The following is a 20585-nucleotide window of genomic DNA, read 5'->3' on the forward strand; positions in this document are numbered from 1 at the left end:
TCCTGTGCCGACCCACATGAAGCCATCCTATGCCTGGGGGTAAACGTTTGTTTTGGTTAAGACAAGGACGTTTGTGAACCTGTATTAACTATAGTACCTGCACACAATGAGATAAGCGACACCATATAGGATCCACAACATTCTCATCTATTAGGGCACAGTCTTTGACACCAATCCATTTGTACATTCATTGAATAACCTTTGAAAATGTGGGTACAAAAACTCATACTCTGCAACATGAGGTCAAATTTTGCACCCTGATTGTTTAATTGAGGTTATTGAACTACGCCATTGGGGTGAGGTCATTGTGGTCTGTAGTGATATATATTGTAGGAAAGGCGACAGATTTACAAACGAGAGGGCAAAAGTTAAACCGTTAAGTCAAGTTTTCACAATTAGAAATGTCAAAAAACATCGATGTGGGTACTTAGTTGAAAAGGTTGTAAATGAAGTTCAACACGTCAGACACAGCAAGTGAATGAACCGACTTCGTACCGTATCTTGTTGGAATTAAGCCCAAGGACTTTAGCAACGCTCTTGCTGAAAGATAATTCAATTCGAAGGAAAGACGTGGATTTTTGCGTTACATGTGTTCCTTGGAACCCCGGCTTGGAACTTGCACTTTAATATATACTACACTCGTGATATATGATTTATAGTGAGTGTATGTGTGAATTTTCTCGCAGTTTGACCCTTCTTGTGTCGTTTGAACGTTCTGCAAAACGTGTCTCATGGTCTGTGTTGACTTTGAGTCTGTATACACTGTTGCACATAATAATAATACGATCACTTTCTTGCAATAATTCCGGTGGAATAAAGGAATGGTTTATAATACTTCTTCGATTTCCGTGCAGTGCTCAATTCGGAACTTATTTAACTCGGAATTCTTACGTATAGTGGAGATATATCTATCTTATCTAGTAATAAGCTTATGCAAGGTATAACCTGTATGTTATTTTTAAACGAAAACATACACACGGTTAATTAGTATGGAAAAGTTATTCTCAACCAAAACATGTGAACGGTGTCATCGCCGACGACGTTTAAACTCGTGGTTCATTGTTAGTATATATCTTTTGATATTTATTTATTTCACAAACTGTTCCTGGGGTGCAGTTGTGGTGCCAACACAAAAATATGGACAACATATAACTGAGGAACATCATCATCTAACGCTAAAGGTGAGTACATGAGTAAAATATTTATCACGTACTGTTTTATGACTATCCAAATGCAGCAACATTTTTAAACGGGTTATACTTTGGGGTTAGGTTTTGGTTGAACGTTTTAATATTAACATTAAATGTCGGGTTTAATATATAAAGGCCATGAAAACGTTTTTAAAACGCTTTCTATGAAAACACACTACTACTAGTACTACAACAACATTTTTCAAATGTTGTCAAAATGTTAAATGTAAATTCTTTTTTATACAAAAGTTATATTTTTGGCCAAATATTGTGTCAACACTTAGGCCTAGTAAAAAATAATACATGTTTCACGTCCGTGTTTTCGAAAAAAAGGAGGAGGAGGGGGCTTTTTATTTTCTATTTTTTATCGCAAAATTGGTGTAAATACCCATAATTAGAGCTATTTTAGCGTATACAATAATGCCTGGAAAAAGGAGGAGGCCTCTTTTATTTGTTGTTCTGAGAGATAGGCCCCTCTAACTATCACAAAACCTTATAAAAGTGTTTCTTGTATATTAGCAAGGCTATAGAAAGCATCTCTACTTCCTAGACATATTTTTTGAAAAGTTATAACCAAATTTCAAAAAATAAAAATAAAATTGAAGAAACCTCAAAAAAGGAAGCGGGAGGGGACGTGAAACATGTTTTATTTTTTATTTGGCCTTATAATAACATGTTGTGGTTAGATTTCAACAAATGTTTTTTGGTGTTTTATACCCTATATAAATATACCCTCTAACACTCAAACGTTTTCTGGCAACCTTTTCTAATAAATCTTTTGCGATTATTTGTAGAAAACGTTTTGCGTTAGCTGGGTATATAAAGCACCTCAAGTTCAGATTATTACTATAGTATTCATTCCAATATAAACCGACCAAGAAAATTACTGAATGCTCCATAAACATACCATACACCGTCTCTGGCATCCGAAAGTTCAACCTCCGCTGACTCCAGATCTCTGATACATGAATTACAGGGCCTACTTTAGGCCTAATACGCATGAGTCATGAAACTTACGGGGTTTCACGAAAGGCATTTCATAAATGCAGTCAATAAAGCTACAATCATGTGACAATGTTGAGGTATTAAACGAAAAGTTTGTCCAACATTTGAAAGTCTGTTTTTGTTTGTTTGAGGGTGTTTTTTTTATAGTTTTTTTGTTTTATGTTAGTGTTGTATGTTTTATCGAAGGGGTGCGTTGTCTGTGTTTTTAATTCCTCTGTGTCTTCATATTAAATATTGTTTTTAGAAATGTTTTTACGTGTAAAAATCAAACTATTCACAATATGATGTAGGCCATAATAGTGTACACACAAAAAGCATTCTCGATGTTAGTGAGATATATGGCCAAAAGAAAAATGAACTATGTGATGATGGTTTGTAGATTTTTATCGAAGTCGTATAAATTATTTTTGGATCTCAGAAGTTATATTTCAGAATGTCGCATGTAAGTTTGAAAACGAGAGGAGACCTGCTCCCATAAAATCGGAACAAAGTCTGGAGATGTTTTTATGGGCATCTGCATAGAATTTACTCAGGTTCTGCAGCAGTTGGTTCTCAATTTCGAACCAAAAACAATAGATTCGCTTGCTATACCATGCTACCATCAGAAAGCAAGAGAAGATGTAGTGGTGGTGGTCTTTGAGTGTGGTAACCATGTCATGCATTCCAATTCTGCATCACTTCATCCAAACCAAATACAGACCTTAAGGTGACGCTGACTCTACCCTCTATATTGAAAATAAAATGTTCAGCATACTACTCCCCATTCCAGAAAAATACAGAACTAATTTTTTTTTATTAAGAAATATTATCTAGTTTTGCCAAATGAAACATAGCTTCATCCTAATCCTTTAGGTAGTCCTAACTGGCAACAAAAGTCAAATAAATAAATAAATAAATAAATAAATAAATAAATAAATAAATAAATAAATAAATAAATAAATAAATAAATAAATAAATAAATAAATAAATAAATAAATAAATAAATAAATGAAAATATTCTTGGCATTTCTTCCAGGACATATTAAATAAAAATTCCTTAAAAAAAGAATGGTGCGCCCAATGGAGCTTTGATGTAATGTTCTGCAATGTAACAGTTTGGATACTTTTTTTCTTTGAAACAATAATGTAATATTAGCATAGAAAGTAAAGAAAGGTCACATCATGTCACACATCACCTGGAATGTACTGTGTTCGCATCTCTTGAAATATTAGTAAACAGTAATAAAACCAAATTTGTTGTGTTATTTATTCTAAGCACGTACTTTAAAGGAGTATTTCGTGATCCTAGCATCCTCTACTTATGTCATTTTTCATTAGATATCCACGAAAAAACCTATTCCCAAAATTTCAGTTGATTCCGATTTTGCGTTCGCGAGTTATGCATGATTATGTGTATTACACTGCTCCATAGACAATGCGTTGTAATTTCGTTCTGGTGCACCAGAACGAAATTCAAATTTCACGATATCTTTGCTAAACGAATTAATCTGCAAGAAATATTTTGTACATAAACATTATGTAGCCAGAGGTTTCCAGTGATATAAAGTGGGGGGATGAGGCTGCGGATCACGAAATGCCCTTTTAAACAAAACAGATGAAAGTTAAATCTTTTTGCAAAGTCATGCCAATATAGGGGCCCAGCCGTAGCTGGCGCCCCAAAAAGTATAAACGCATACAGTTTTTAGGGGCCTCGGCCTATAATAGGCCTGCTTAAACCGAATGAATCGGGTCGGAGTGATAAAATTGAAATTGGTGCAATAGCAAAATACGTGGTGACACCTTAACCACGTTAACTATCATTCCAACGATCACTATATATCATGATATAGCATCATCTGTCATGGCAAGTTTTGACGACATCCATTTGAGAATCATGGCTCAACAATTGACATGTATAATGGAGAAGTATGAGTTTTTGTACCCAAAATGACACATTCAAAGGTCATTTTGTGTACGTATAAGCATAGTGGGGTCAAAGAACTGCGCACTGATGGATTGAGATGTTCGATATCCTATTTTTAAGTGCCTTCCTCCAGAAAATTGCCCCCAAGAAAGTATTTACGATGTAAAGAGTTTACACTTCATCAGTCAAGTGTGAAAAGCATATGGAAAGATAGTGATTTATAAACACAAGACCTGTTTTGTGTGGATACAAATATTTCGGTATTTTGAGCTTCAATTTTTAACATAATGATTATTATTAAAAGGGCATTTCGTGATCCACAGCATCATCCCCCCACTTTTCTCAAAAAAAGTTGAGATTTTTATGTCACTCACTGGAAATCTCTGGCTACAAAATGTTTATGTACAAAATATTTCTTGCAGATTTATTCGTTTAGCAAAGATATCGTGAAATTTGACTTTCGTTCTGTACCAGAACGAAATTTATAACACATTGTCTATGGAGCAGTGTAATACACATCATGCATAAATCGCAAACGCAACATCGGCAACTGAAATTTTGTGAATAGCGTTTTTTCGTGGATATCTACTAAAAATGTCATAAAAAGAGGATGCTAGGATCACGAAATACCCCTTTAATATAATTATTTCAGGGTTCCCGGACGTAATGTAATACACATTTTATGGCAAATGATTAAAAATTGATCATTAATCAGTACTCGAAGTAAACTTTATAAATCTGATGATTTATACTTAAAGTGTAGGTGGGATGAAAAGCCGACGATCAATTGAACATTTTGACCTTTCGTATTGAAGATATTAATTTTTTTCCCAAAACACCAAAAAAAATTAGGTCTTTTGGGGGAAAAAATCCATATGTTCAATATGAAAGGTCAAAATTTTCAATTGATCGTCGGCTTTTCCTCCCAGAGAAAGGTCTCAAAAAGAGAGAAAGGTCTTAAAAACAGTGAAAGGTCTCAAATACAGAGAAAGGTCTCAAATATAGAAAAGGTCTCAAAAACAGAAAAAGGTCTCAAAAACAGAGAAAGGTGTCAAATACAGAGGAATGTCTCAAAAAAACCCAGAGAGGACATCTGTATTTGAGACCTTTCTCTTTTTGAGACCTTTTTTTTTTTTTTTGACCTTTCTCTGTTTTTGAGACCTTTCTGTTTTTGAGACCTTTCTATGTTTTTGAGACCTTTCTAGGTTTTTGAGACCTTTCTCTGTATTTTGAGATCTTTCTCTGTTTTGAGACATTTCTCTGTTTTTGAGACCATTCTCTGTTTTTGATATCATTCTGTTTTTGAGACCTTTCTCTGTATTTGCGACCTTTCTCTGTTTTTGAGACCTTTCTCTGTATTTGAGACCTTTCTCTGTTTTGAGACCTTTCTCTGTTTTTGAGACCTTATTGTACTATCGAGACCTTATTGTAGGCCTACTATCGAGACCTTATTGTGTGTTTGTTTCTGAGACCTTTCTGTGTTTTTGAGACTTGAGACGTTATTATACTTTTGAAACCTTATTATACTTTTGAGACCTTATTGTGTGTTTATTTCTGAGACCTTTATGTGTTTTTGAGACCTTATTGTACTTTTGAGACCCATGTGTGGTTTTGAGACCCTTTTGGCACTCACGGCCGCCCATATTAAACTCGAAATTATACATTTGTTTATCACAAGTTAGTATTCAATAAATGGTCATAAAACATTTTTAAATATTTAGTGACAGTTGGCCTGGTAGTAAATGTTATCGAATGCAACATATAATTATATGAGGGCTCATATTATATACAGTGGGCAAGTGGGTTTAATACGGAGGATTGTCCAGATGTATCGAAGAGGAAACACTGCATACGTCATGGATTGTTATCGGGGCAGGTGTAGTAATACAGGAATATTGAAGGCTTATAAATAAAAACTCCAATTGGATTTGAACTGAAAAGTTGGATATAGATTGATGTTTATCTATCTGATATGGATTATTTAAAACACATTTTGATAAAACCGATTGAAAGTTTGCCAATAATTTAATAATTATGCAGACTGATACTAAATACGATTAAGGCGGGTCGAAGGGGAGCCTGACATAGCAGTGTTTGCACTCATTGAGTCAAATAAAGCTGACACACAAGATGAATGGTATGGGCTCTGGAGATCTCAATGCTTGATAGGCCCGTATATATAATCGGTGTCATTTCCGCCCATTATGCAAGAATTTTCTTGGAAGGGGGCGGGAAATGACCAAAACTTCATTTTTATGTATCATTGCTCAGAACCGCAACAATATTGATTCTGTCACCCCCTCGCCTTAAGGTTATTAAGTATTTTAAACTGTTGTGATTTGGTAGTTCACAGCATCTTACGAATGGTAGTGAGCTTTGGCAAAAACTGCATTGCTCAATTCATAGCGAGCGTGTAGAAGAATTAAAATATCACAGTTATACTTTTATAGGTGTTGCGGTTCTTGAGTTACGTTGTAAAGAGGGCTGAAACAACAACACTTTTGTAAAACGTACATAACTCATTAACAACAATAAATTAAGCAAGTTTGCAAAGTATACGATCTGTAGAATGAACTTTTGCAAAACATCAAGGTGTTAATTTTCAATAATATATTGATCTAGATAATGCCAATCGATTTTTAGGTTGCTTCGACCAACAATACCTCGTCTACCCTTAAAACCATAATAAGTGATTTGCTCCAGAGCGACGCCCTCAATTTTTTCTCGAATTTCTACTTTGTGCATGATTGTAATGCCCAATGGTGTACTAAAATAGCACGTGAAAGACTAAGCCTGAAATGCTTTAATTAAAGTAAAAGTTTAGTTTTTATATTAAATCCGGAGATCTCCGGTTTACTATTCCAAGTTTACCGATCGAATGATAGCTAACATTGTATTGTGCGTATGAGCTCACGATGTATCTTTGAATCAGTGACGTATAAACTGTGTGCATATTGCTTTTCGTCTTACGTCTTATTTGCCACTGAGGCCAGGGACCAAACTTGAGGGCCACAAACTAACTAGCTTGATTCAGCCTGCTTGATTGACACAAACTTAACTAGATTTTGGCATCTTTTTTGTTTTTCAAATTTGAAAAGTCACAAGTTGGAAAAGCCAGGTTTTGCAATCGAAAACCCGAGTTGTCCAACGATTCATTGCTTCTCCACTGGTTTCTCAAAAAAAACAGGTTGTTCTTTGAAAAGAATAATCTATTATACTTAGTTATCTGGGTTGATAGGATGAACCTGGGGTGAATACATTTGTAATCTTTACCCAGAGCAACCAGAGCACATTAAGTGTTGAAAAGTTAATCTGGTCGGATTCGAACCGGCAACCTTCGTAACACTAGCATGATGTTCTAACCAACTAAGCCACAGAGGCACAGCGTCATCGCCCCGATATCTTCATGGCAGAAATCGCCGTGGTAGGTTGAATCCACCGCCACGCATGGCCATTTTGTTCCGACCTGTTTAATAGTTTTGAGACGCATAATGGGCCGAAGGACATCTGACTAAGGCTACTGACAATTGCCCGGTGACTGACCTCGCTGTGTGTGAGTCGAGCATGGTACGCCATAGGTCATATGCTTTTAGACTACCCACGATTAGCATATACACTGCGCTATATAATTCGGCACATATAAAATCAGAATTATTGTCAGTTTTTGAGTTCAAGACGCAAGCTTCTTTCTCAAGACGCAAGCTAACGACTATCATATCTGTTCAACACATATATTCAAGCGCAAGGAACCACATCTGGTTTCTTTAGACGAAATCATACGGGAGATATTCATCATTTTCTACCCCGGTATCCAAAGATTTTCGTCTGAATATCAAAATCGTGCATAGCACATTCACGTGTATCGATCCCGGGTATTGATTTTAGTATCTCTGGTGTACCAAGTAATTATTAGCCAGGCGATGTCGGTGTGAGAGGCACCCTGGAGAAAAGCGGAAGAGTTAAAAAAAAGAAAAAAAAAGAAATCTATAGGTTTTAAACTTTTTTTCGTTACATAGCGGAATGTATCAGAACAGAGTCATGCATAGGGTGCTGACTAAATGTCCAAAAGTCAAGTTCAACGAAACGACTCTGGTTGCATTCCTCATTGTTATATCGATTTTATTTTGACACATGATTGTCAATGGGCTATTCCTGTTAAAATCCATACACCCCCTATGGAAGACTTGACCTCCATTCAGGTAAACCCATTTGAAATTCACACTCCCTGTGTGGGAGATTATGTTCATGTCTTCCATAGGGGGTGTACGGAATTCAACAGGAATACCCCATTGGCTGACAGCTTCTGACACTGGTATGTTTATATTATGGTTTCAATGTTTTGATATCAATGTTTCATGAGTATTGTTATTCTGACCCGTAACACTAATAATTCATTTCATCTTTCCGATGACATGGAATTTAAAGTGTCACTTCTAACATTTATGTAACACACGGGCCTCGGGTTGACATAAATGTGTATAAAGTGGGGAGGGTCAGTGGCGTAGTAGTCCCACACCCCCGTGCCCTCAATCGATCTATAAAAAAAAAGCTCAGTTTAATTTCGGAGCAAATTTAATGAAATAAAATAATAGGCCTACACCTTAAAGTTCCCAGCAAACACGGGAATCTAAATTAGAACGTTTTAAACGTGCGTTTAGTCAGTATTTGGTTAATACCGTTTAAAATGTCTGGTAATAAAACGGTCATGAAAGCGTTTAATAACATTTTGTACAAAAAAATACGACAAAGGCGTTTTTAAATGTTGTCAAAATGTTACCGGTAATGAAAACGTTTGACCAATTGCCTGCATACTTTCAAAAATGTTACAATGTTTTGCAGTATTTTTTTTAATGTTTATAAAACGTTATTAAACGTTCTTTAACCCCAATACATTTGTACATTCATTGAATGACCTTTGAAAATTTGGGTACAAAAACTCATATACTGAGGTCAAATTTTGCGCTACGAGTGTTTAATTGAGGTTATTGAGCTTGGCCATTGGGATGAGGCTATTGTGGTCCATAGTGTTTGCAGGATATTTATTTTAGGTTTCGATGTCACCATTTTTTTGATATCGATAGAAATCAAACGTTTTACACTCGATATCGTTAGGAATTAAAAATAAAGAGAGCCATAAACATTTATATAATATTATACTAATGTTTTGATTAGATAAGATTTTTAATATTACATAATCCAAGGAATTGGGCCAGGGTCTTTAAACGGATTTCCACATCCATGTTGTCATGGGAACCAATAACCATAGATTACGTCATATGTAAAGGAGTTGGCAATGGCAGCAACGACGGTAAAGCGGTGGACGTGAGATTAAATAGAAAATATAAATAAGTTGGGTATAATCAAACCCCCAAATCAGGCTAGGTTTTTCATTCTAGTATAGATCGTAAAACGATCTATGATTCTAGTATGCCTTTGTAATTTCTTCTTTTTTCTGAGTTTAAGGGCTCGGATAGCAACGTATGCACAGTAGTTTTTGTGGGAGCACATCGGACATATCGAATTGCATTCTGTGGGGGCCCTATACGAATAATGTCCTTCTGATATCAAATAATTTTGATTTCTGAAATTCGAATTATAAAAATTGATATTTTTGACATTTAACAGTTCTCGAAGTAAAATTTGAAAAAAAAAGTCATAGAAAAGCCTGATTTTCACCCAAATTTCAACCCACTTTGGTGCAAATTTCTCAAAGATGCACACAGATTTGTTTGCCATTGGAGGATGGGGTTGGAAAAAAAAGTATAGTGAATCCAGCACCTTTTGGCGCAGAATAAGATTATAGTACAAATTCGAGCGAAGCGCGCGAAATATTTGCCACATTGAAGCTAAATTGATTTAATATGCATGGTGTAAAAGTGGAATAAAATCGCGCAAAAATGGGTAATTTTGGGGCTAAAATGGCCAGATATGAGGTTAATTTGGTCAGAAATCCACATACAGGCATCAACATTGCGGGGGGGGGGGGTGATTATTCCCCTAGTAAAATATTGGGGGTATTCTGTATCCTTGCATATTCTAACTACGCCACTGTTCGAGCCATGCAGTGTCAAAATAATTATGTTTTAGTGGAATATCATGGCACATCATCATCGTCATCATCGTCGTCATCGTCATCAGCATCATCATCATCATCGTCATCATCGTCGTCATCGTCATCAACCGTGGCACAGCAGCATCATCGTCATCATCGTCATCAGTATATAGCATCATCGTCATCATAATCATCGTTGTCGTCATCGTCATCATCGTCTTCGTCGTCATCAACGTTAATATGACTAACGTCATTGTAATTGTCATTTTCTCTATTTATTCCTATTTCTTTAGTCTCTATCAAGTCAGGGTATACACTGGGGCGAATACGAACAATGGAGTGATTGTAGTCAAACGTGTGGAACTGGACTGGAGTCTAGGAGAAGATTCTGTTTAAATAACTTGTAAGTTATCAATTTGGCTTAAAAATAGAATCATCACAAAACAATTTATTTGAACATGTTAATGCTCTGCGTGCTATCCATGCGCCTCCGTGGAAAAAGTTCAAGTTTTGAAATATTTTCTCAAAATATCAAGAGCTATCTTAAGAACTACTGAATCAATACTAGGCTTGTTTGTACTCATTTTAATGCATTTTTCATGCTGATTCCAAATATGGTCATGAAAATTTACATTTCTGAAATTTTGAATTTCTAAAATTTTTTGAAACTTGTCGTCTGCAGTCGACACCCACGTGAAAAGAGTTAAAAGTGTTTTTAAACACTTCACAAATGCGGTGCAGGCCTGTTGTTTTATACGGGACAGATGCTCGTTAAGAAACATAAAGTGTGAGAAAAATTAATCACACCAATAAATAATAAGATCTTATTACTCTTAACTTTTATATTATTGATATTTTTGTCTAGAAATGAAACTGTAGACAACTTACTTTGTAACGGAACATCGAGAGAATATAGAGTTTGTCGAATAAAGGTAAGTTCATACGATATATATGAGAGGGACACTTGAAAAACGCAATAATTATAATTTTGTTGATATCTTATTAAAACTGGGTGAATCATTAACACATGCACTGTTCTCCATGATAGGTGTACAAACAGCCAGGCAGGCAGCAATCGGAACTGACTGCGAGGTATTTGTCATTAACTGCCATCTGCCCCACAATTTAAAAGTATGGAGAGAAGAGGATATGATTTGTTTGATATTTGCCTCCAGTCCAACCCGGAATTGACACGAAGACGTAACCTGCCCCCGTGTGAGAAGTCTTGGCCCTAGTGGCTGCGGAAGCATTAAAAAAATGGGGGGGGGAGCATATAATGTTGTGCCGGATTTACTGGGACATTTGCAAAAGTTTCAATTTCAGGTTATTTTTGCGCAAAATTAAGGTATAATTATTTTGGTATCTGATGGGCCAGTGGACTTTAAATTTTTACAGTATTTTGGCCCAACAAAACATGATTTTTAGCGCTATAAAGGAACATACATATAGGGCAATTATATTCTTCTTCTTTTTTTTCTGTTTGGATTTTTTTTTTTCTATTAGGGTTTTAGGGGGTCGTCTCCCATGGACAAAATTAGGGGGCGTGTCACCCATCCTCATGCTCCCGCCGCTTATGCTTTCCTCCTCTTTATTACCTGTGGATGCTGGTAGCCCTTATAAAAAAAATTGTACTTTTTTAGCCCATTTTTGACGATTTTCGTCAAGGTTAGAAAGTTACGACCCCTTTGTACCACCATTTTGAAAAAGTCCTGGCTTATTCCATTAGTCAATCAATTCCCTTATCGTGTACTGAATGCAAACTTTTAGGCGCCCCCCCCCCCATTTCACATACTTTGTCATCTCCATCCCGGGGTCACCCCCCCCAAATATTCCTGGTTGCCGATACTATAATAATGTATATAAAATTGGACTATTCCAGTTGAAACCACACATCCCCTATGGAAGACGTACATGACCTTAATCTCCCATGTAACCCATTCAGGTAACCCTATTTGAAAGTCACACTCTCTGTGTGGAAGTGTTTTCCGTAGGGGGTGTATGGATATTAGGCCAAAAAATTGTTTGTTTGTCCACGTCTGACCGACCGTGTACCCTGGCCCCGGCTGTGTCTTTTTTTTTTTTTTTTTTTTAGATTTTTTTTTAATTTTTTTTTTTGGAATTTTTAATTTTTATTTATTTTTTGTTTATTTTATTTTTTTGGCATCGATGGGACACCGTATAAAACAGTGGTTAGTATAAATTTAAAGAAAGAAAATGTAAAGAAAATGAACAGTATAACATGCAGATTGCAGAACCATCTCAAGAGTTAAACCAGTAAAATGCTGTGTGTTTTGACTTATTTACCAGTCTTCAAATTGTCAGTTTCAAGTGCAATATCTAAAAAAAATAAAAAAAATCCGACCTACCGACCCAACTGTTTCATAAGCCTCTATGGACAAACAAACAATTTTTTTTGGCCTAATAAGCAGAATAGTTCAACATCATTTTTCCCTTATAATCAGAATTGCCGGGATCCTAATGATGCCAACTATCGCTATGACAAATGTTCGCAGTTTGAATTGGATGGCCTACGATGGAAACCACACATTGGCAATTCAGGTAGGAATTATTCAGCAGACATTATATACCCTGGAAATTGAGTTTTATTAAAGTTTTCTTACTCTATAATAATACTGTCTGTGAAACTGTCCTTTCCAATCCACTTTGATTGATTGATTGATTGATTGATTGATTGATTGATTGACTTATTTTTTTATATAGCTGATAAAATTGATTGATTGATCGGTTGACTGACCGATTGATTAATCCATTGCTCGGTCGATTACTTAATTGTTTAATTGATCGATTGATTGATTGATTGATTGATTGATTGATTGATTGATTGATTGATTGATTGATTGATTGATTGATTGATTGATTGATTGATTGATTGATTGATTGATTGATTGATTGATTGATTGATTGATTGATTGATTGATTGATTGATTGATCGATCGATCGATTGATTGATTGATTGATCTATTTATTTACTCAATCTATTTACTTATTTATTTATCATTTTATTCTGTCGTCATCCCGCCTGTCCCATGCATTTTGTACATGTAAGCTGAACTTACACTCTTTGAGTCGTTAACTGATTTCATTTTTTTTAAAGTGACTTGTTTAATCTACCTCCATAGATTTGTTTTGTAGTGAATTCAAGTAGGATTTCCAATTCTTTGAATCCACGCCTTTGATTGATAAGGCAATTCATTGTTAACGATTTGTTGAGTTCAATTTTAAAGTGACAGACGCCGGCGGAATACTTCATTTGATATACTAATCATGGCTAAGCATAATTAAATTTGGAATTTGGCTGCAGTACGGGAAACTGCTTTACATGCATTTTAATGCGATTCCTAGACGAGACTTACACAATTCTTTCAAAAATGGGACAAGTTACAAATTGATAGTTTCCGACTAAATGGGGTGATTTAAAGTGCAGCTGCAAGGAGAGAATTGGCGTATTTGTGAGGAGTTCCTTTTTGTGTTGCCGTTTCAATTTACTTTAAGTTCAATTTTTGTTGTCTTTTTTAAATGTCATACCCTGTAATGCCTTTTATGTTCTGTGTTTCCCATCGTTTCTTCTACTCATTCAGACTCATTTTTCTTCAGCAGTAGCAGCGTGTAATAATAATATGATAATATTTTTATTTTAGCCATACACAATAATAAAGTCTCAAGCAAAAACATCAAAACAAGAACAAACACTGTATAAATATGACAACAGAACAACAACATAAGAGGTCGAGAAGTTACCATGGTTACCTAGCACCACGTCGCGACGTGTGTGGGGTGTGTGTTGTGTTTTTATTTGTTGCTTGTTTTCTTTTAGGTATAAATATAATATTATATCAAAACATAAAGGAACAAAGTAGCCCACAACGCCAGATATTCGGGCTAAATATCAACATGATCAACTTTAAACAATGAATAGTGTCTTCAGCTTTTCAGAAGCATCCGCGTTAATATTTTTTTATTTTTTTTAAAATTTTTACTAATATTTCGAATATAAGATTATCTGTATAATTAATTCGCAAACCATTTCAGCCGGCCAGTGTGGCCATAAATACGATGCGAGTGCGAGGAGAGACTAAATTTTTACACCTGTTTTTTTCGCGTCTGTGATTGGTGGAAAGTATAATGGGTTACGGGCTGTGTATATACAACAGTGCAATAATTCAAATGAGTAGAAAGAGTAGCTGTTTATTGCTGAAAAGTAACAGGGTTTTGTAGGCAATTTTCTGGATATTTATGAATATCTCACGTCAGACAGTATAGAGGAATAGGTAGTGATCATAATATGCAGCCAGAAGTAGTATTGAACCCTCCTAAACATTTACAAGCATCGGTTATCGAGCAAGCTAATTCATTGTAATATTAAGCTTCAAACTCAATCATGATTGACTAAATGACTACCATTACCAGTACTTTTTTTGTTCATTGAGCACTAGCCCGAATCATCATGGCCCTAGTTGTTCCTTCCTTCACGTGAGGGACGGTAGGAAGTGGTGTTTACTAGTATGTGAATAAGTGGTAGTCTGTGTGTACCCTGGACCAGTAAGGTCACTGCATGAGGTAGACACCTCAGAAGCAGAGAAGTCAATGGAAATCAAAGTGAATAGGTGTGAGTACCTCGGGCTAATTGAGCACTCTGCATTACTCTATATTTAGTTCTCACCATGTTAGGAAGTGTTCATTAATAGCAGTACCGTAGCGTCATATGGGCACGGGGAGGGGGCACATGCATAGCTCATTCACGTAGTCATAGAGGTTCCGTTGCCCTACTGGCCTTGTATGGCTGATCGAATGTGTTATCGTCAGAGCACCTCGGACTAGTGTGGGCCCTCCCAATCGATTGCAAAATTTAGAAAATCCCATAGGAAAATCGCCGGAAAATGGCTTGTGCCCCCCCCCCACCCATCAGACCTGGTGCCCCCCCCCCGGTCATGGTCAGTTCCCCCCAATATATATGATGACCCACACTACGACACTGATTAATAGTACTTTGGTAGGGCCTGGTCTTCCTCAAATTTGCTCAAAATTTAAATTTATAAATAAGTTACCCATTTTTCTATTTGAAACCCATAGTAAAATCATCCACTACAAGAGTAATTAGAGTGGGGATGTGTGGAATAGCCCATACTGCATTAGTCATATAGATTTGCAATTTCTTTCTGTATTACTGAATTTACTTTGTAGATTTTCCAGCCGATCCTTGTTCCGTGATGTGTTTTGCTGTAAATAATCGTAGCCGTATAGAGCTTTTATCCGATATTGTACCGGATGGTACACAGTGCTTTGGATCTGCAGGTACAACACAATATCAGGGTGTCTGTTTTGATAGGCAGTGCTTGGTGAGTATGCTTTGCTTTGAGTTACACAAGGTACTTTTTATTATTACCTCTTTACTGGGAATGCAATTTTCAATTTTGTTTCTTTCTGTTGATCTGGGATTTTTGAGGTTCTCGGGTACCTACCCATCTCTAAGGTACCTGGGTCTGAATTATTTAATATAAGCCTTGCCTTAGCCTAGCTTGCATGAAAAGTTTGCCTAAAAAGTACAAAATTTGGCACCAAAGCTCACCAATGAGTTGATAAACTTAGTCCCTAGCCACAAAATCCAATTACAACTTACAAGAGGCCAAAGTTCAATTTTAATAACTGCGCATTGGTTATTTGGAGGGCATTGTGAAAAATCTAAACATTTTGCCTTTGGACCTCGGTTTTCACAATGCCTAACATATTACGGATGCAAAGATTCATAAACGTCACTTTCATCTCTTCACTTTACAAAATAACACACAATTTTCCTCAAAAATAAACATAAATTTTTTTTTTTTTTTACGTTTTGCCTTTCCAAAAATTGATCAGGCTAAAACAGGACGACCAATAACAGAAGTGCGATTGACAATCTGTGCAAATATGGAAGCACGCAATCTAAATACGGCGGCCAGCGCTCTTGCAATTTGTTCAATGCACAACACGGCACGTGCGGAGGTTACTAATGTTTACGCTGACGGCGTGAAGGTCCACTGTTGAATATTAGTTTAACCGCGTTCAGCGTTTGCGTTTTGGCAATTAAATAAATAAAAATGATTGGATCGCATGTATTGTGTATATTAATGAGGTTATGAATGTCAGACAACATTGTATGAATCCATTATATGTTCAATCCTTTCTTTTAAACACTCTTCCTCAGGTAGTTGGGTGTGATCGTCTCCTGAATTCTACCAAGACATATGACCAATGTGGTGTTTGTGGCGGAGATGGTTCAACTTGTCAAACTATTTCTGGAACATTTGTTAGGGAGAACCTCCAAGTAGGTAAGCCTGGCTGAATGAAAAATATAGATTTGACAAGATATGATTAGTTACCCCCTGTTTGTTCACAAAATACGGGGAAATATCTACGGTCTGGTGCCGTATTCCATGAAGCCGAAGGGCATGCATGAATTACATGTAATGCCATGACGCAATCAAGTTATATCCTCGGAACCACTGGCCGGGCCAGCAAAACCCAAGTGGCTACAAGTCTGTGATCTTCTGCTTAGGGGGCTGGCATTTTCTTCGGAAGGGGGGGGTCCAAGTATACGGGGCACTAGACTGTAGATATTTTCATGTATTTTGTGAGAACAAACAGGGGGTAACGATCTTATCCTTTATTGAACATGAATTAAATATATATTATCTTCTGACTTGTTCACAAACTTTGTTGAAAGAATTTAGTTTGATAATCTTACTGAAAAGTAGGTCAGTTTCTTCCTTGCTTTTTTATCAGTGCAGCCATGCCGCATGTGAAGTATGCGAGTGAGGCTTTAAACTTAACCCTAACACAACTAAAACTCACTACCAAAAACCACTGGGCATGCATGAATTACATGTGATGCCATGACGCAATCAGCCTAAGTCATATCCTCGGAACCACTGGCCGGGCCAGCAAAACCCTAGTGGCTACAAGTCTGTGATCTTCTGCTTAGTATGCGAGGAGTCCAAGGTTCGAATCTGGGGGTACCAAGTGACTTCTTTGTTCATCTTTTCTCCTTTTTATGCCTCCACCGGAGGTATTATGTTTCCTGGTTGTCTGTCTGGGTGTCCGTCCATCTGTCCCTCCGTCTGTCCGTCCGAGCTTGCGAGTGCAATTTCTCAGAACTGGTAAGGCGTAATGCAATTTGGTTGAGGGGTGGCAATTGGTGGTCCCCAAATTTTAGCAGGTTTTTGTTGCAAAATATGGTACCGGTAATTAAGTACCCAATTTGCATAATTTATGCATATCAAGCAAAATAACCTTGTGCACAGATTATCTGAAGATCTGTACGAGTTACAGTGATGAAACTTGGCAGAGAGTAGCACAGCTAGAGGTTCTTGACCTGATTTGCTTTTCAGCGCAAAATTTTTGTACTCGCAAGGTCATTGTGAGGTCATTTGGGGTCATCCGGGGTCAAATCGCCATATATTGTTGCAGGTGCATGAAATTTGGTGGGAACGACTACTGTAGGAAGAAAAAAAAATGTCAAGGTCATTTTGGGGTCATCCAAGGTCATCTGAGGTCAAATCGCCATAGATTGTCATGAGGTTCATGAAATTTTGTGGGGACGACCACTGAAACGAGGCAAAAATGTCAAGGTCATTTTGGGGTCACCTGGGGTCAAATCACCATAAACTGCTGCAGGTTCATGAAATTTGATGGGAACAGCCACCTTAGTGAGGCAAATAATGTGAAGGTCTTTTTGGTGTCAAGTGAAATTGCAGTTCTGGGTAATTACACTTACAATCTCGTATGGACGGACGGAGGGAACGAGTGAGTGATGGATGGACAACCATGCATTAAAACATAGTGCCTCTGGTGGAGGCATAAGAACAGAAAATTTTGCTCTTTTAACCCAGAACTGGTAATGCGTAAAAAAGATGTGATTTGGTTGAAGGGTGTCAATTAGTGGTCTTCAAATTCCACTTGGTTTTCATCACAAAATAAACTAATTTGGTAGCTCATTTGTATAAATTTCCTTTTTCCATCCATTTATCCAGGGTTACAAGGTGCAATTGGAACTGGTTAGGCATATAGTGATGGGATTTGGTGAAGGGATGGCAATTAACGGTCTTCAAATTCCACTAGGTTTTCGTCACAAAATATGCTAATTTGGTAACTCATTTGCAAAAATTTGCATAATTTTTTTGGATTTTTTTAAATTTTAATTTCCCCCTTCAGCTCCAAGTGAAATTGACCCGGTGATGCGTGTCAAGGTGGAGGCATTGTGTGTGGATGACGCTTTGCATTGAGAACCATGTAACCTGAGTGAGAACCGCAAAATTCTACATACCTCTATAAATGGGGTAGGATTTTGAAACTCGGGTGGTACACCCATCAAAAGATATTTAAATTCATGGGGGTGATATACAAAACAATTTGTGAATAATTTTTTGTTTTTCTTTTTCAGGATATACCTACACAGAAGTCCTAGAGATTCCTCCTGGAGCCAGAAATATCCACATCTATGAAATGGAAAGGAGCAAAAACTATTTAGGTATGTTTATCCCGATTGCTCCTCTCCACCCAGTGGGTGCCGGCATTCTTAGATGTTGGGAAGGTAACAGACTCACTATGAAGGAAGTGTGGCGACCCCCCACAGCAATATTTCACAGTGGAGTCTGGCCTAATCGCTAATGAAAGAGAGATGCATGGCACTCTATCCTGTAAAATATGCAGGTTCGACTCCTTTACCTTTTTTTAATGAGCTTATATGTATATTTTGACTGAAATTCCATTTGTCAACTCTAGCGTTGAGTTGCAGGTTCGACTCCTTTGCCTTTTTTTAATGAGCTTATATGTATATTTTGACTGAAATTCCATTCGTCAACTCTAGCGTTGAGTTGCAGGTTCGACTCCTTTGCCTTTTTTTAATGAGCTTATATGTATATTTTGACTGAAATTCCATTTGTCAACTCTAGCGTTGAGTTGCAGGTTCGACTCCTTTGCCTTTTTTTAATGAGCTTATATGTATATTTTGACTGAAATTCCATTTGTCAACTCTAGCGTTGAGTTGCAGGTTCGACTCCTTTACCTTTTTTTAATGAGCTTATATGTATATTTTGACTGAAATTCCATTTGTCAACTCTAGTGCAGCACTGAACGATGGATTGATTTGACATTGGGGAGGGTGATCAACATTGTTATGGGCTGTCTTTAATAATTATGTACCATATTATTGTTGTTTAAAACATTTTATTGTCCTACAGCTGTTTCAGATAGCGAGGGTACATTCTACTTGAATGGTGATTTAAACATCAACCAGCCAGGCAGGTATAGGATAGCAGGTGCGGTATTTCGTTATCAGAGAAGTAATGTCTTACAAATGCGACAATGGAGAGAGGAACCAGAGGTATTAACAGCACAAGGGCCAATAGACAGGGTCATTATCATAATGGTATGTAAGCTAATGAATTTCAATACCTTAGGCTGCGATCACATAGAAGTATACTGTATACGGTATTCACTATACGATATATGCTCATTCGATCAGGCTGAGTTCACATATCAAATGAGCTTATAGCAAATACCATATACCGTATAGCTGAGTTGACCTCTGACGTCACTGTCTGACAGTAGGCGCACGCATCATCACAATTTCCATTATTGTTTGCCTGGCAGTATGCGCTCGCATCATATTTTGTTTAGGGCTCATGTTTTTAAAACTCCCGCTTCCTCATAATAAGGCTATTACCAGTGTAGTAGTTACATGGGGTTCACTCGAACATATCGATATATCAGTCCCTTGCCTTTGTTGATAAACATTGAGGTCACCTCATCTATACAGTATATACTTCTATGTGATCGCAGCCTTATGCCCATGATCATTGGGTCATATCTTTACTTCTGCAAACTGATGAATACCAGATTAATATGAAGCGGCCCTATATAAATACACCCAATGTCTCCCAAATACACCAAAATATCACCCAAATACACCCAATGTCTCCCAAATGCACCCAAATGTCTCCCAAATACACCCAATGTCTCCCAAATGCACCCAAATGTCTCCCATATACACCCAATGTCTCCCAAATGTCTCCCAAATACACCCAATGTCTCCCAAATGCACCCTAATGTCTCCCAAATACACCCACATGGCTTACAAACACACCCAAATATCTCCCAAATACACTCAATGTCTTCCACATGCACCCTAATGTCTCCCAAATACACCCACTTGGCTTACAAACACACCCAAATATCTCCCAAATACACTCAATGTCTTCCACATGCACCCTAATGTCTTCCAAATACACCCACTTGGCTTACAAACACACCCAAATATAAATCTATCCCTTATACCAGCTATATCAAAATGATTGGTGGTACCATCAGATTTGATGTTCATTGCGTTAAATCCTGCTTCCCAATGCCATGTAGAATTGTTTCATTTCACTTGCCAGCC

General features: G+C 37.0%; 1 protein-coding gene across 1 annotated transcript in view; it reads left to right on the forward strand.

The window, feature by feature from the left end:
- Nucleotides 1–357: 357 nt before the first annotated feature.
- The window catches only part of LOC140139788 (ADAMTS-like protein 2), a 106150-nt gene continuing 85922 nt past the window's right edge, over nucleotides 358–20585 (forward strand). The window contains exons 1-8 of the mRNA XM_072161500.1: nucleotides 358–1181; nucleotides 10444–10553; nucleotides 11016–11082; nucleotides 12613–12709; nucleotides 15353–15507; nucleotides 16353–16476; nucleotides 18588–18674; nucleotides 19387–19574. Of these exons, the coding sequence (XP_072017601.1) occupies nucleotides 990–1181; nucleotides 10444–10553; nucleotides 11016–11082; nucleotides 12613–12709; nucleotides 15353–15507; nucleotides 16353–16476; nucleotides 18588–18674; nucleotides 19387–19574 (1020 nt within the window). The 5' untranslated portion in view covers nucleotides 358–989. The remainder of the gene's footprint in view (nucleotides 1182–10443; nucleotides 10554–11015; nucleotides 11083–12612; nucleotides 12710–15352; nucleotides 15508–16352; nucleotides 16477–18587; nucleotides 18675–19386; nucleotides 19575–20585) is intronic.

Source organism: Amphiura filiformis, chromosome 18 (assembly GCF_039555335.1).
Source record: "Amphiura filiformis chromosome 18, Afil_fr2py, whole genome shotgun sequence".
Taxonomy (NCBI): Eukaryota; Metazoa; Echinodermata; class Ophiuroidea; order Amphilepidida; family Amphiuridae; genus Amphiura; species Amphiura filiformis.